Source organism: Oreochromis niloticus, linkage group LG5 (genome assembly GCF_001858045.2).
Source record: "Oreochromis niloticus isolate F11D_XX linkage group LG5, O_niloticus_UMD_NMBU, whole genome shotgun sequence".
Taxonomy (NCBI): domain Eukaryota; kingdom Metazoa; phylum Chordata; class Actinopteri; order Cichliformes; family Cichlidae; genus Oreochromis; species Oreochromis niloticus.
The window spans coordinates 26,450,010-26,466,212 of record NC_031970.2 but is presented as its reverse complement, the minus strand read 5'-3'; the positions used below and the strand labels follow the sequence as shown (position 1 = coordinate 26,466,212).

General features: G+C 41.9%; 2 protein-coding genes across 2 annotated transcripts; one reads left to right on the top strand and one right to left on the bottom strand.

Annotated features, from left to right (window-relative positions):
* The first annotated feature begins 735 nt into the window (after window positions 1-735).
* On the top strand, window positions 736-6,712 carry phf13 (PHD finger protein 13). Its single transcript, XM_003441537.5, is given in 6 exon segments — window positions 736-1,183; window positions 2,047-2,148; window positions 3,666-3,687; window positions 3,690-3,844; window positions 3,944-4,355; window positions 4,451-6,712. Coding segments are annotated over 6 exon segments (969 nt in total). The 5' UTR covers window positions 736-1,138; the 3' UTR covers window positions 4,684-6,712.
* Window positions 6,713-7,116: 404 nt separating this feature from the next.
* On the bottom strand, window positions 7,117-16,070 carry LOC100694756 (dnaJ homolog subfamily C member 11). Its single transcript, XM_003441536.5, has 16 exons — window positions 15,847-16,070; window positions 15,072-15,201; window positions 14,856-14,929; window positions 14,657-14,758; window positions 14,389-14,517; window positions 14,178-14,300; window positions 13,610-13,683; window positions 13,320-13,509; window positions 13,098-13,183; window positions 12,560-12,676; window positions 12,307-12,462; window positions 11,870-11,939; window positions 11,612-11,669; window positions 11,213-11,355; window positions 11,000-11,129; window positions 7,117-10,890 (listed from the first exon to the last, which is right to left on the bottom strand). Exons 1-16 carry the CDS (start codon window positions 15,919-15,921, stop codon window positions 10,865-10,867), a joined length of 1,683 nt encoding a protein of 560 aa, XP_003441584.1. The 5' UTR covers window positions 15,922-16,070; the 3' UTR covers window positions 7,117-10,864.
* Window positions 16,071-16,203: the final 133 nt, after the last annotated feature.

Sequence of the window (16,203 nt, the reverse complement as noted above, 5' to 3'; positions counted from 1 at the left end):
TCTTCTGACAACGCGCAATCTACAAGGAGTATTAGAAGTACAGATTATAAAGATTGAAGAGGAAATAAAATTTTGAGATTACCGTCGAAATTTTAAGATTAAAGTCGAAATAATATTTTGAAAAAACAAGTTGAAATTTTGAGATTACAGTCGAAATGTTATTTTAAGAAATTTTAAGATTTTAGTCAAAATAATAATTTGAGAAAAAAGTTGAAATGACACGCCTTCCTGCTCAAAGGTGTTCTTCACTGGGCTAAATGTTGTAAAAGATTTTCCTTATATAAAGCTCAGTGCATTCCTTCTTTTTAAGAGTGTTACCAGATTGTTGATTTTGCCACTCCAAAAAATGTATGCTTTGTCTGTGATCAGTTTATTTTGGCTTTTTTTTTTTTTTTTTTTACCCTAATGATGACACCCCATTACTTACATCTGTAGACGACATACTGAGAGTTCCAGTGAAAAGATCGAAATGCAAGTCCAGCACTTGGAATCGACCCCTGAGCTTTTATCTGTCATGTTTCTCACTAAATAATGAAGCCTCGCCTATATGAAACTGCTTGTCAGTATTGACCGATTAGTTTAGGGCCTTCGAGTTTCCATGCATATTTTCCAAAGCAGAGAATTTGTTAAAATGTGAGAGACCTTTAAAGCAGGCCTGCTTTTATCCCTTCACACTACTGGCCAAAGATGGCGCTAATCCACCACTTCGTTCCCTTAAATAAATAACTTTGAAGGAGTAGAAGAAGAAGAAGCAAGGGGCAGGCAGCTGGTGACAGCCGAAGTGTACCATTCCCCCCACCCCCCTCAGCACTCTGTTAACTGGATCAAACGGAGAAATTGCCGGACAGCTCGATGGAAATACTATAGTAACGTTTGCTGATAGTCGGCGATTACATTTTATAACTTTGACCGGACAGCACTAGCGTTTGTAGGCGAGTCCAAGTAGTGTTATCGTTGCCGCTTGCGGCAAACTGAGTTAACACTGTTGCTTCGAGTTTTAGCATAGGTAACGTTACCGTTAGCTGTCTAGCAAGCAAAAGCTAAATAACTTCAGTGTTTACGGTCCCATCGGATTGCCAGCTTCGACAGTCTGCCAGGTTATCGACAAAGCCGTCAGGTTGTCGGCTACTCGGTAAAGATGGGTGACATAAACCCATCGACATCCCATGCATTTCAGTCGGAGGTGAGTGTTTTATATAATTGTTTGACAGTGAGTAGTTTGCAGTCACGGCTAGCGACGTAAGCAAATGTCAACTTATTTGAGGTTGTCACTGTGACTAGCAGCTGCTGATTAGTTAGCGTTAGCTTGCTGCTGCTAATGTTGACATATAATATTAGCCAGTGGAAAAATTTGACAAGTTATACACACCAAACATTCCCGCGGTATTAGAACAAGTTGTCAGCGTTCTGTAAATAAAACTTTACATGTCGTGTGAAAATGAGTCATTAATGCCACTTTAAACGGTACTTCACGAAACCTGCGAGCTAGCCTTACTGTATGCTTCATGGAGAATAAAACATTCCATCATCATTACGGAGCATGCTAACATTAAAGCTAGCTGACTAACCGTCATATTCACGCCATCTGGATTTTTCGTAAGTTAACAGCTGACGGACAATGATGCTCTTGTTGCATTTTGTGATTCCTTGATAGTATGTAATATGTGTTACCGCGCGGCTTCGTTGTTTTGTCCGTTAATTGAACTATAGTGACACTAGCTGGTTAGCAGTAGCTAGTGAGTTATTTGCGGTCTACCGCTAGCCGACCAAGCTAACATTAGCTGTCGTTTTTAGTTGGGTTTGTCGGTGGGGGTTGGCAGGAAGGTTCACTTGCATGTCTATAGATAAATATGTGGGGGGGGCGGGCGTAGTGAATCAAACTTTTGCTTGTGTTAGTCGCCTTTTCTCCCCTGTTCAGTTCTGCTACGAGTGTGGTACCATGCAGAGTAGAGGATGTGTGGCGATCACTCGTCGTTCATATCAACGCCATGTCTGGCAGTGCAGGTTTATTGCAGCTAATGCTTCGGTAACGTGAATGTGTTTCAGGGTTTCAGTCCGCCGTACAGGAGGAGGAGGACAGTGGAGGATTTTAACAAGTTTTGCACTTTTGTTCTGGCATATGCCGGTTACATCCCATACCCCCAAGAGGTAAGAAAACCAGGCGGTCGGTGCCTGTGCACTCTTCTTCATATCAGCATTTGTCTAGTTGGGCTATAACGGTGTCTCTTAAATGTTTTAATCAGGAGCATCCCCTGTGTTATACATAGTTGCATTATGTTTCCGCATGTAAACAAACAACCATACAAAGTAGGAAAATATTTAAAATATTCAGTCTTGACCAGCAGAAGTGAAATCTACACAGAATCAAAATGTTTGTGAAAATGATAAATAACCAAGATCCAAAGCCTGTCACTGAGGCTATCTGAGTGGGGGGGAAAGGGAGTGTTTTAATCATGAGCTTTATTCTAAAACCGGAGCTACTCTTTGACAAAACGATTTGGATCAGTTACAGATGATCTTGCATATCCACTGTGGATAACATCAAGTAACCTAAACCTGTGGTCTATTTGTCAGTTATAAAATGACTTAATGCAGCTGCTGCCATTCATTATCGTTTGTTTTTTTTTTTAAATTATTATTATTATTATTATTATTATCTTCTTGAATTTTATTCACTCACTAAATTGGACACAAGAGTTTATTGTCTTCTGCTAATCTTGGGGACCAGAAAGGAGATGGCCAGACAGGGAGATTATCTTTAACAGATTCTTGTGGCTTTATAGTTTCTCTGGGTGTGTTTATTTTAGTTTTACACATACTGAACTAAGAACTTTATCTTCTCTTTTTTTTCTTTTTGCACTTACGTGGACTCTTGGCTTAACACATTGGTCTCTTTTGCCCCTGTCCTTTTTTTAGATAGATAGATAGATAGATAGATAGATAGATAGATAGATAGATAGATAGATAGATAATTTTTATTTATTTATTTTTTTTAATTCTCCCACATTTACAGCCATCTGTGATGTTACTATGTACTAGGTTAACTGAATCGGTTGTATGGAAAGTAGCCCTGTTCATGCTGGTCATTCATTCACATTTATATGCATATAACTTGTTGAAAACATTCATTTTACTCTAATTACAGTTTGTTTTTTGTTTTAACACATGCTCCTCCACTCTCTAGAACATGGAAGCCATGTCCTGTTATCAAAGGATGTAGAGCTGCATCCTTTGATAACAGTGTATCTTTTGTTACACAATGTTTGTTTGTTTTTTTTTATTCAGACTCACTTAGATAAGAAGCACCAGGTGGTAGAGATGTTCCTGTAAAGTGACACACACCCTTGATAGCATCAAATGTGTTCTGTTATTCTCCACTGCTCCAACTAAAGTAGAGCATTGTTTTTAGTGCTATTTTCTGTAAATCCAAAATAAAATGTGACATCCCTTTCTCTGGTTTAAGTGCAGTTTCTTTTATCAAAACTAACGTTGGATGACTTTGTTTCCTTTTCTTCACCATCAACAGGTGACTCATTCGCTTTCCTTTCAGTGATTTATTTTTATGGTCGTGTAATTGCAAATGTATTTATTTTTTACCTGTTAGTAGTCTACTTCATCTCCTTATGTTAGTGAACTAACTCCTGCACTTCCATTTATTATTTTAGGACTCTCCACTGCGCAGTAGCTCAAGCCCCCGAACAGTACAGGCAGCACAGCCGACAGTGATGGCTGGACCCCAGGACCAGCATCTTCCTGCCCCCAACGCCCCCTGAAGGGCCCCCAGGATAGGAGCAGGAAGCGTCCACAGCCAGGACCCATTCTGTCCAGCCACGCCAAGAAAGATGTAAGACGGATTTATGTCACATCATCAACCTTATATAATCAGACCAGGTAAAAGTTTTGTTGTAATTTCCAAATGGATATCAAATTTTCTCCTCTGCAGCACACAATCACTACCCTGCATCCAGATGATCGCAGGAAAGCTGACAAGCTGAAGAAGAAGAAGAGGAGGAAGGAGAGGGAGCATCAGTCTGTTGAAGAACGTGGGGCTCACTCAGCAGTCCCAGAGCTGCAGTGCCCGCTTTCCTTTGGCGGCCGAACAATCAAAGAAGAGCCAGAAGATGACATCAGCATTCCCCTCCACCCCCAGTGCGTGCCTAGCCCGTCCCCTTGCAAAGAGGAACCCAAGGAAGAGCGTCGATACTGGGACGGACGAGACCTTGAGGAAGGGGTGGTAAAGATACAGAAGGTGGAGGGCTTTTCAGGAAACAGAACAGTGTTCCGCCAGGGGAAGCAGGTGGTGTTCCGAGACGAAGATGGCTCAGGGGAGGATGAGGATATAATGGTAGACTCTGGTAAGAGATTTGGGGTCAGAAATACTTAAATGTTTTAAAAAACTGATGAATGAATAAAGTGGAAGCTCAGTGTATTCTGTCTCCTTTCTTTTCAGATGATGACTCGTGGGACCTGGTGACGTGTTTCTGCATGAAGCCTTTCGCGGGACGCGCCATGATCGAATGTAACAAGTGCAACACCTGGATCCACCTGTCATGCGCTAAGATCCGCAAGAGTCACGTGCCAGAGACATACGTGTGCCAAAGCTGCCGAGAGACACACGGACCCCCAGACACTCGACGTTCCCACCGCTCGCGTGTGGGCACACGCAAACACATGCTGGACTGACCCCAGGCCACATCCTGAACTCTGACCCCTACCGCTCCTACTTTAACCCTCTACTGGACTGGCCCCTCCTCACATTCAGGTCTTGCACCCTTCAGTCTCTCTCCTTCAAGGTTCAGCCATGAACCCATATTTTCTACAAACATTTTAGTGGACCTATCCCGAGCCCTTATCCCATTTGAGAACAATTTGAGTGCTATTTTAGATTTACTAAGGTTTGTTTCTGCTTCCTACAGACTCTGCGCGTAAGGCAATCACTGAATGGATGTCTGTCTGTAGATGACATTAGCATAGCAACAAACCGCTACTTTTGGGACTTGGTGTCTCGTGAACACTGGAAGCATTTTGAACTGCCATATTGAGAAAATATTCTCACAACTGCCACCCACTATGGTGCATGCTGGGATTTGTGGGAAAAATGGTTTGCACTTTTTAAAAAAAATCCACCTTTCTTTCAGAGACGGGTGTGTCTTTCTGATCTGATTAAACTGGATTTGATTTCTCTACGATGCCTCTATTGATGTTACATAATTAACCATTTAAAACAGGAAAACAAGTTGAGGCTTGTGTCAGTTGCTTCAGATGGTGCTATAGTATTAAGCTGAGGTATAATCGAATAGAACAAAGATGTAGGATAAGAAGCTAGAGTCTGCATCTGCTTCATCAGTTTGTTGTTCTGCTTTTCTTGTTTAAGACATTTTCAAGAATATCATTGAGGCCATTAGCCCATACAGCTGAACCAAGATCTTGTCTTCCAGACACTGATATTCCTCTGAATCAAGACGTTACTCAGCCATACACAGAAGCTTTCACACTTTATGTTTCTCAAAGTGTTTAAACAGTGTTCTTCGCTGACCAGATTTGTTCCTAATAAAGAAATTGTTATATAACAGTTTAGAAAAAAAGAAAAGTTCAGAAAATGACAAAAGTCAGGTTTTCAGTATAAGTGTATCCTGTTATCTCTGGTCAGTATGATTTTAGTTAACCGCTTCATGCTCTTGACAAAGTTTTCAGAGACAAATATATTTATAGAAGGGAACCACAGTTCTGTTTGGAGTACTGACAGGTGAAAAAAAAAATGTATCTTTAACTGGAACGGTGTCAGAACAGAAATCTTCAATTTTCAATGAAGATTTCCGATTGAAATTATGCACGCGAGCGTTTTAATAAGGGTGTTGGCGATGCATGTGCTGCTATGAGTTGTCTGAACCGATTTCCATGGTGTTTTTTTTTTTTTTTTTTAACTTTGTTTTTTTTTTTTTTTTCTTCACGTCTTTTGCAAAGCACCATTTAGGGATGCACTGATGTATCAGCAACACACCGGTACTGGCCCATGTTGGCCCTGTTGAGCTGTTTTTACACTTTTAACTCTGCACAACGTTGTGAGAATCGGGGCTGTTGTCTACACTTGCCCTTTGACATGTAGCATACAGATTTTTTTCTATTATAAGGATTCATTTGTCACCCTGGCCTAAAGTGAGTAATGTTCAATAATAATAAACGTAAAAAATGGAAGTCAGATTTTTATTTTAAATGTCTGTATTGATTCTGAATTTTCAAATCAGTGCACCCCTAGTACCATGGTAGTGGTGGTTTGTCTCTGGAAGGTCAGAGCAGAAGAACAGATCTCAGTCAGTAATCGCCTCCCGTTAACATTTTCATTGCAGTATTCGGTTCTATGTGGAGTACCATTGATGGAAAATTTGCTCCCGTTTGGATAAAAAAAACTTTAAGCTTTGTTATTCATGTGCCATCTGCTGTTGGGACTTGTGTGTTTCTGAACATATATATATATATAAATAAATGCATAAAAGCCATACTGTAGAGTGACAGATTTTAGACTCAGATTCTTGGATATTTGTCCGTGATGGGGTTTTACAATGCAGAATCAAAGAGTTGACCAGGGAACGACTAAAACAGACGAAGAATGTTTGTTTGGTTTTTGGTTTTTGTTTTTTTGTAAAGAACAAGAATTTCCAAGAACGATTAAACTCGTCTGTGCACTCTCCTGGTATTTACAAATGTCGGTTAACTGGTTTGTACCCAGCAGTCGCCTAAGTTATGTTTTTAAGACATTTGAAGAACTAAAATCACTTTTGCTGTTTCTCAGGACATGCATGTCTTGAAGAGAATCTGAAGACACCTTCAGACACAAGCTCATAATTTTGAGTGTGCGTCTTAAAGACATTAGTGTAAATTAATGTTGGAGGGGGAAAAGCTCATTGTGATACAGCTTGTTTAATCTGATCCTGGGTTGTTCTATCCTCTTACTGAGAAAGCGTTGTCTGTACTGTGGTGCAAACTGTTTCTGTGAAACTATTGTAAACTACTGTAAATAAAGAGTTACCATTTTAACTTGATTTTTTTTTTTTTTTTTTCTTTTTGGCGGGGTGAGGTGTAAAACTCGAGTGTATTCTGTGACTCTGGAGGGTGTAATCAAATGGCAAACATGTTTTAATCATGTTTATTGTCTTTACAGGACACGAAAACGGGCTCCTGAAACCATTCATAACATTTAAATACTACGGCCAGTCAGTTTGGATGATGGGTTGGAATGTAACAGCAGGGAGCAGTCTTTCTGCAGGCCTCAGGGTGGCACCAGAGCAGAGGTGACAGATGACTTGACCAAGAAAACTTTACATCACACTTAAAACAACATAAGACAAATACTACAAACAAATAGTGCAAAATGGATGCTGGAAGAGTAATCCCAACCAAAGAGCAGTTTAACAGCTCTCCCTTTCTCTAACATGACACCAAAACTTGCTGTCTCCTAACCCTGTCAGTGCTTGACTTATTATTGTTGTTATTATTTTAGGCCTACCCACACCTTCTGGATGTGTATGCTATTCATAGAAATGGACTAATGAAAATCAAAAGGACACCATATGAAGTCGCCTGCATTAATCAGGATTTCTTGATGCAAACTCCAGTTTAGTAAAAGTGTACCACAGTTAGAGGTTTGGTGACAGTCATTCTCTGACATTTGTTCCAAATGCTGTGCATTTTCTGCAAAAAAAATTACATTTCCCTAAAAGCTCATGAATAACCCACTGTAGTTATAGAACCAGCTTATTGTGATTACTGATAGAAATAACAGTTTAGGACAGGGAGACAGATCAAAACAAAGAGGAGCAGGGTGCAACTAATCTTAAAATCTTTGGGACTTTTGTGCTACATCACCTACCAGTTTCTCAACAGTTAAGTGTATCATAGGATTTTTTGCATTTTCCTCACCATTAAGAGGAGCAAATAACTACAGCCAAGGAGAATTAGTGCATGTATGACCACCTAAAGTGGCTTCAGAACACATTCGCCTTGCAAGCAAAAGATCCCGGGTTCAGTCCTAAGAGAAGACACAAATCCCTTGGGGAATGTGTCGGAATCCCCAGAGGAATTGAGGTGGTGTAAAAATCTGCCGATTAACTTTGTGGTGCTACCTGCAGTGGCGAGGCTTTGTGAATAAGGGAGAAAAAATTTTTGTTTATCATCTAAAGGATAGTAATACAAGCCCTCTGCAACTATTGAGTGGCGTGTTGTTTAAAATGAGTGCGAGTCTGATTTGTTTTCAATGAAAGCTTCAGGGAGAATAGTATTAAATTAAAATATATGACAAACTAACTAAAACACTGTAACACCTAATTCAGACAATATAGCTCTGTGGTTTTGGTGAGGCTACGGTTCAGTTGCTCAAAACTACTAGAGTCAATGGAAACATGTGCCTCTGTTCTACGGTCTTTCCACCTCAGAGAGCAGCAGCAATACCCCGGCACAAAATAGAGTAGATATTATTGACAACTATATTGCCAAAAGTGTTCACTGACCCACTCAAATCATTGAGTTTAGGTGTTCCAATCACTTCCATGACCACAGGCGTATAAAATCAAGCACCTAGGCATACAGACTGCTTCTACAAACATTTGTGAAAGTACCGGTCGCTCTCAGCTCAGTGAATTCCAGCGTGGTACTGTCATAGTTGTTATTATAATAAAGTGGAAGCATTTGGCAATGACAGTAACTCGGCCACAAAGTGGTAGGCCACATAAAAATCACAGAGCAGGGTCAGTAGATGCTGAGGTGTGTAATGCACAGAGACTGCCAACTTTCTGCAGAATTAATCGCTACAGATCTGCAAATTTCATGACCTTCAGATTAGCTCAAGAACAGTGTGTAGAGAGCTTCACAGAATGTGTTTCTATGGTAGAGCAACTGCATCCAAACCTTACATCACCAAGTACAATACAAACCTTGAGATGCAGTGGTGTATAGTATGTTGCCACTGGACTCTAAAGCAGTGGAGACGTGTTCTCTGGAATGATGAATCAGGCTTCTCTATGTGGCAATCCACTGGACGAGTCTGAGTTTGGCAGTTGCCAGGAGAACGGTACTTGTCTGACTGCATCGTGCCAAGCGTAAAGTTTGGTGGAGGGGGATTATGGTGTGGGGTTGTTTTTCCAGGACTTGGGCTCAGCTCCTTAGTTCCAGTGAAAGGAACTCTTAATGCTTCACAATTTCATGTGCCAGCTCTGTGGGAACAGTGTGGGGAGGCTCCTTCCTGTTTCAACATGACTACAGACCAGTGAACAGAGCAAGGTCCATAAAGACATGGTTGTGCAAGTTTGGTGTGGAAGAACTTGACTGGCCTGCACAGTCCTCACCTCAACCTGACAGAACACCTTTGGAATGAATTTGAGCGGAGACTGTGAGCCAGGCCTTTTCATCCAACATCATGTCTGACCTCACAAATGTACAAATTCCCATAAACACACTCTTAAACCTTGTGGAGAGCCTTCCCAGAAGAGTTGAAGCGGTTATGGCTGCAAAGGGTGGACCGACATCATATTAAACTCTAAGATTTAAAAATGGGTTGTGAGGTGTGTGAAGCCAGACAAGCGAATACTTTTGGCAATATAGTGTATAAGAATGATCATTTCAGATCAATACAAACCATGAAAGGTAGAGGTGGGTTGTAAAGTGGCTTGCATATGCACAGCCCTATTACAGATATGACAATTGGGGAGTGTAAACGGGGAATCATCTGATCTGTGACTGCAGCTGGGCTTGATTTCATAGCCAACGTGTTAAGCTCAATTAATTACAGCAGCAGCAAATGAGCTACATGTGGCAAAAGTGCTGATCTTCTCCCATTTGCATCCAACCAATTACAAAATAGTCCCAGTTCAAATGTTTCAAATCCATGCCAGTATTTTACTGCTACCACTGGATTTGTTCCAGATATATATCAGAGAAGTACAAACTATAACCTTCACTGTATTTAAAGTCCTTATAGAAAATTCTGTTTTGGCTGCAGCTGCACAGTCAATCAATAAACACTGACGCAAATCAAATCCAAGTTGAATTTCTGCCTTTAAATTGCAGTCTAGAATAGATATTAAAAATCAATATGTGGAATTTGAGCTTCTCTCCCTCTCTTTAGTTGGAACATTACCATTAAAGGGCAACTCCCACATTCCCTCCCCGAGCAAGCCCTCCCCTTTCTTCCACATCTCAGCCTTCACAGATACAAGTTCAGAGCACCAGTTAGCACCTGCCGACCGGCACCACAGTGAGCAGCAGACAGCGGCACTAAAATCATAAATAAATTAGGATGATTTTTTTGAGCGGATGATGAGAAATTTAAAAAAAAAAAAAAAAACACGAGTTGAGTCATTCCTCAGTCGTGGCTAGCCTCAGGGTTAGTGAGACGTGATCTGTGACCAGAAACATTTACATGAATTATTGCAATGACTATGCCATACCAATATTAGATCAAAACTATCAATGTGATACACATTTAGGACAAAGACTACAATTATATGGGGTAAATTAGAGCCCCCACTTTTAGCTCATTACTGAGGGAGTGTCAGGCCCTCTTGTGTAGTGCATATATAAATCTATGTTGTAGGTCTGTAGGGTTGTAGGGTCTCCCCTGCAGCAGGCAGGTATTTGAGCAGCTCTCTCAGGTGTGGGGACACAAAGGGCAACACCTTGTCGGTGCTGACTGAATTCTGCTGGCCCACAGGAAAACACGAGGAGTGGAGGAACTATCGGATTTGCTAACGTCACAACAGAAGAAGGCCAGAGGAGAGAGGCCAGCTTATTTTCGATGTGACCCCCTCCATTCTTGGGTTCTTCTGTTCACACACAGTCCGTTTGCCTCGCCGTGCTCCGACAGCGCTGCCCTCTAGGACTCGGACTCAATTCTGTGAGCTGATGAGACAAAAACACACACTAATAATCTGAACACGGATGTAAGCAGATGCTGTGCTGTTGAATAATATTGTAAATAACGTTGCTCTTAATAGTCTCGCATACTAACATTGCTTGGGTATCCGTAGCGACTCAGTGTCTGCAGAGATGACTTGGTGCAAGACACCCCTGAACTGGTAGAGTAATTTTAGGCTCTTCTCTTCGCCTACACAAGGGTCGTAGAAACCGGGCAACCCTGACTGCACACAGAGAAACAGTTTAAAAGCAATGCATGCAGATGTACATCAGATGCAGAAAGAAAGTCTCGTTTGGTTTGACGCACCTTAGAGGCCTCAGTGAGGATGAGTTTGGAGTCTTTGACGAGGCACTGTAGAGGCACGGTCACATCGATGACCTTGGCTTTCTCCTGCTTCTGGCTGGTGTCTGACACAAACTTCCCATACCAAGCATTCAGGATGATCAGGCCTAAAAAGTAATATACGCCCATCATGATTGGCTTCACAGCAATGACGTTATGGGAGTCAGACCGACAGGATCTAAAGTTACAGGGCATTATGTAGTGTGACAGCTACTTTGACATGTGTTTCAATTATATGGATTTTTACCAAGTTTTGAGTGGATACAAACTTTAAAAAAAAATATCAGTTTTTCCACTCTGTGCAATGATTTTATTTTGTTTGTGTGTGTGTGTGTGTGTGTGTGTGTGTGTGTGTACTCTCACCCATCTTGGATTCTTCTGCTTCTATGATTCTCCTCACAGACTCCTGCATCAGCAGAACCTGCAGAGGAGCCGAGGGAGAAAAAAAGGCGGGAGGGGAGAGGGGGGTTAGAAAGAGAGCAAAATCAGGATAGGATTGTAGCGAGCTTTTCTGGCGAGATTCAGTCATGAGTTCATAATGAGGAGAGCTGAACTCAGAAACAATGATCAATTATCCCCCACACACAATAAAGAACTGTGTTTCAGCATGCAAGTACTCACAGCAGACTCTGCCTCCTGCTTCTTCTTGGCGATGTCTGTGGCAGAGCTCTTCCTCTGCAGCTCCAGCTCTCTGAGAGGCACAGAGACAGACAACAATCACCCGCTGGGATTCACATTGGAGGCGTCTGTGATGACAGTGTAAGCATGAAAGAAATCCCTCTAGTATTAACAACACCCGCAATAGAAATGCTGCTCTTTTTTTCCCCTCCACAGCGGAGTTGATCACCTTTATCTGATGGGCAAAGTTTGGCCATCATGCTATTCATTAAGTGTAAAAAAAATTATATTAAATAGAGAAAAGCAGAGGAGAACCAGGTGATGATTAATAGAAAATGATCTTTTCTTATTTACGAGTTTTTGAGAACAAGCCTGGAACCAAGAGTTTCTTCTGCTGGGACAATGTGAGATGCTGTTTGAGGCAGAGGACATTTACTCACTGTTCTTTCTGTGCTTGTGTGTACGGGATAACGATCAGCCTGTGGACGGCCATGTACACTAGCAGAGGTCCCACAGTGGCATAGAAGACGGCGCTGGGCAGCAGTTGATCAGTCAGATGGACTGGGAACAGGTATGTTTGATTTGCACGTGCCAGCCTACATAAGCCCAAATGTAAGCACACTCTTATAAGATAATCATGCAGTGAGGCAAAGACACACAGTAGAGTGAGACCACATTGTAGATGGCCCATACTTGATCTTGAGTGTAACTCCCTGCGGGACCCCAATGCTGACAGTGGCTGACAGTATACTGTGTCGGCTGATCTTTCTCTCTGCTCCATATTCTACCACAGTGCCAAACCAGCCTGTCCTAGAAACACGGGAACACAAAAGTGAACAGGGACCATGAGATAAATGAAACCAGGCAGCTAGTAAAGACAATAGCATGGCCACAATTGGACTTTTAGAGCTACTATAAGTGGTGATCACTGTTGTGAGAAAACAGCATGTTTAAAATGTTTGCTGTTACATTCCCTTTTAAAATAATGTCTCCATTAATGCAAGACATTGAGAGATACAGATCATGGCTTTTAATCATTCTGTGTAGTTTTTGTCTTAATCTGCATTAGCTCTGTGAATAAGCTATTGTTATGATTTTGAATATGCTAACGAGAAGAAAAAGTCAAATTATATTTCTATAACTCTCATTGTATGTTTGGATAAAACCAAACACAATATCAGCAAACTATTTTTGCATGTATGCATGTTTAGGACACTTTTAACACACATACTTCACAGAGCCTTTAACTTTGGTCTGGTCTTCATCCTGGAACTTGTACTGGTAGCTCATCATCAGGTAGGAGTGTGGCACGCCCAGCTGGACAAGGCAGGTTGGGAAGCCAGGAGAACAGCAATAAAGAATAGAAATAATAAGGAAAAAAATGATCGAATTAATAAAAGTAATGACGTAGTACTGCTGCAGCCTTTGTGTGTATGCTTATCTTTGAATGTACCTGCAGAGCTAGAGTAAAGTGGCTGCTCTTGGTGTCTCGGACGAGGCTGGTAGTCATGGCGCTGTTGGGCCCCCAGCGCCACTGAAGATAACCCATGGTGTTCTGATCCAGGTGCCGCGCTGTCATCAGAGAACAACTCGGTCGCAAACCTCGAGGTGAGAACTGTAAACCGCACTGGGCTGTCATGAAACTGAACAGGAAAAAAAAAAAAAAATCACACAGAAAGGAGATATGAAAGGAGAATGCAGTTATGCAGTTTGACACATTATTGACAAAAAGTTGGGCCTTACCACCGTGGTGTGACATTGCGAAACACCTTTAACCCAATAAGAGGTCCCAGTATGTCTCCCGCACCAAACTCCACCTGCAACAAATGCAGATGTAAGTACACGGAAGGAAGAGATTGTAGAAGGCTACGAAAACTGAACCTACCACCTTGCGCACTACATACATCATGTCTGCAAGAATTACCAGTTTGCAGGTGTATGATTCCCAACTAGTTAAAGTGAAAGTTACATCAAGATTTCCATTTGGTCTTTAATGGGAACCTTCATGACTCATGTCCTTCAACCAAGGAAGATCTGTACAATCACTTCAGTTTAAAGGTGCATGTATTAAAGGTCACAATGACCTTGATCATTGGCCACCAAATTCTACCCAGATTCTCCTCGAGTCCAGGTGGACATCTGTGCTACATTTTTAAGAAATTCCTTTAGCATTCCTGAGACAATGTGCCCAAAACCCTGGATAGACACATAGACTTCCTCAGAGGTATAATGAGATGGATGGACAAGTTCCTACTCATTAAAACAAAACGTTAATGTGCTTCTTTCTGTAAATATGTCTGCTTGTGCGTACCTCCCCCCAGCCCTTGGCTGACATAACCCTGCGCACGGTCATGTTAATGTTTCCTCCTCCGTTCCCATTATGGGTGGAGAGCGAACCAGACAGCACTGCTGTGTCAGAGTTCGTCAAAGGAGCCTGCAGAAAGACAGACAGCACAGAATGTGATCTTGGCTCAGGCTAGCACGTGGGTGGACGGTAATGGCTAAGTGAATGTTTGTTGTACCTCTATAGACTGAGAAATATGCATCTTGTTGATTTCAATATGAGGAAAGCCTCCTCCTGGCATCTCTTCAAAGTCTTCATCATAGCGGTCAAACAGGTCCGTTGCATCCACACCAACGCTGATGGTGCCCTGAATAACGATGCAGTGACAAACAGATTGACAGGATTAATTAAGAAAAAAGGAAAAGAGCACGAGACATAATGCAATGAATGTGGAAATACTCCACAGTGAAAACAGGGCTGTTTCGTGCTGTTATGATGCTGCAAACCTTAGGGTTTGTTCTTTGCTGCAGTCTCCTCTCCTCTCTCTCTCTCTGTAGCCTTTCATATTCCTCTCGAATTTCTGCTGGTGTCCTCTTCCTCTCCACCACCTACACAGAATCACAAAGTGCGGGTGATGCAGACACACCACGTAGCAGCGAAAAACCACTCAAATGCAAGAAAAGTAGATTATGTTTGGAAACATACCTCCCAGCCTTCCACCTCCAGCCCTTTCTTCCCAAAGATGTCATAGATAGCTCTGGAATGAGCATCACTCAGCACTGAGCAGAGGGAAAAGGGGTTTGTGCACATGTTTTGCATGTCATTTTCGACTTTCAACATCCACTGATCCCAAAGACAGGCAATTAATTTCCCAAGTTCAACTATACCTACTAAATGCTTTACACCTATGAGCTTCCTCACCTTCATAAGCCTGGTGAACCTGGTTGAAAAGTTGCTCAGCTTGTCTTTTCAGCTCTGGGTCTCGATGTTTGTCTGGATGGTAGAGCATACATAGCCTCCGATATGATGCCTTTAGCTCCTCAGCTGTGGCCTGTAGCAGGAGACAGGACAAGTGTCACCCCTGAGAATGACTGACTAATTAAACTGATTAAAACAGCAACTGTTGGGTATTTTTGCCTGAAAATAATTACCACAACCTCTTGAATTAATGTCTATTCAATCAATTAACTGACTAATCAGTTAATTGAGAGCTGAAACACCACTGCTGCATTAGTGCGTCCAAATTCAAGAGTGAAAAACAGCCAGCAGGCGTTTACATTAAAAAGCCATTAACAAAAAGTGTAATAATGCACTACGCGTTAAGCTAAGGAGTCTGCCCCTGTGTACCTAATGCTATCTAATGTTACTTAGATGAGCAAGTACAATCCACACAGCTCATTTTCGCCCCAGTTTTTAGGAAAACTTAGATTTCAGAGGATGTTCTTAGACGATCGTAGCATTTCTGCCAGCGCCTACTTCCATGTAAAGTACATAAACAGCCTGCCTGACATGCATCTGCGGCATCGACCGGTCTCAACCTCTAACGATGATGGTGCCGACTGAGAGAAGCGTTATTCGGGTGGAGGATGACAGCACACGGGCTGCAGAAGGCTTTCTCATTAAAACCCAACACAGAGGTCACAGCAAAAAGTCCGCTGACGTCGGACATCACTGATAAACACGAAGCTAACCTTACCTCTTTCCTAACGTTGAGCAGTGAATAGTAGTCCTGATTGTTAGACTCAATATCATCATCTAAGGGAGCCGCCATGTTTGCGTTTGGCCCGGTTCGGTCCCGCCCACTCGTTCAGTGTTCTGGGAGCTCATTGGTCAGTCACAGGAGGCGCCGCTGTCTTTCTGTCGTCCTCTGCTGGCTGTATACATACAAGGAGAAAAGGGCTTTTTATAAAATGTATGTTGTCAGTTTATGACTTTTTTTTTGTTATCCTTCAATTTGAATGTGCGCCAAACACTCAACTGTGATTGGCTATGACAGATTTCGGGGTGTTTAACAAAATAAGTACTATCGAAAAAGAAGTCCCCCTGAAACAGT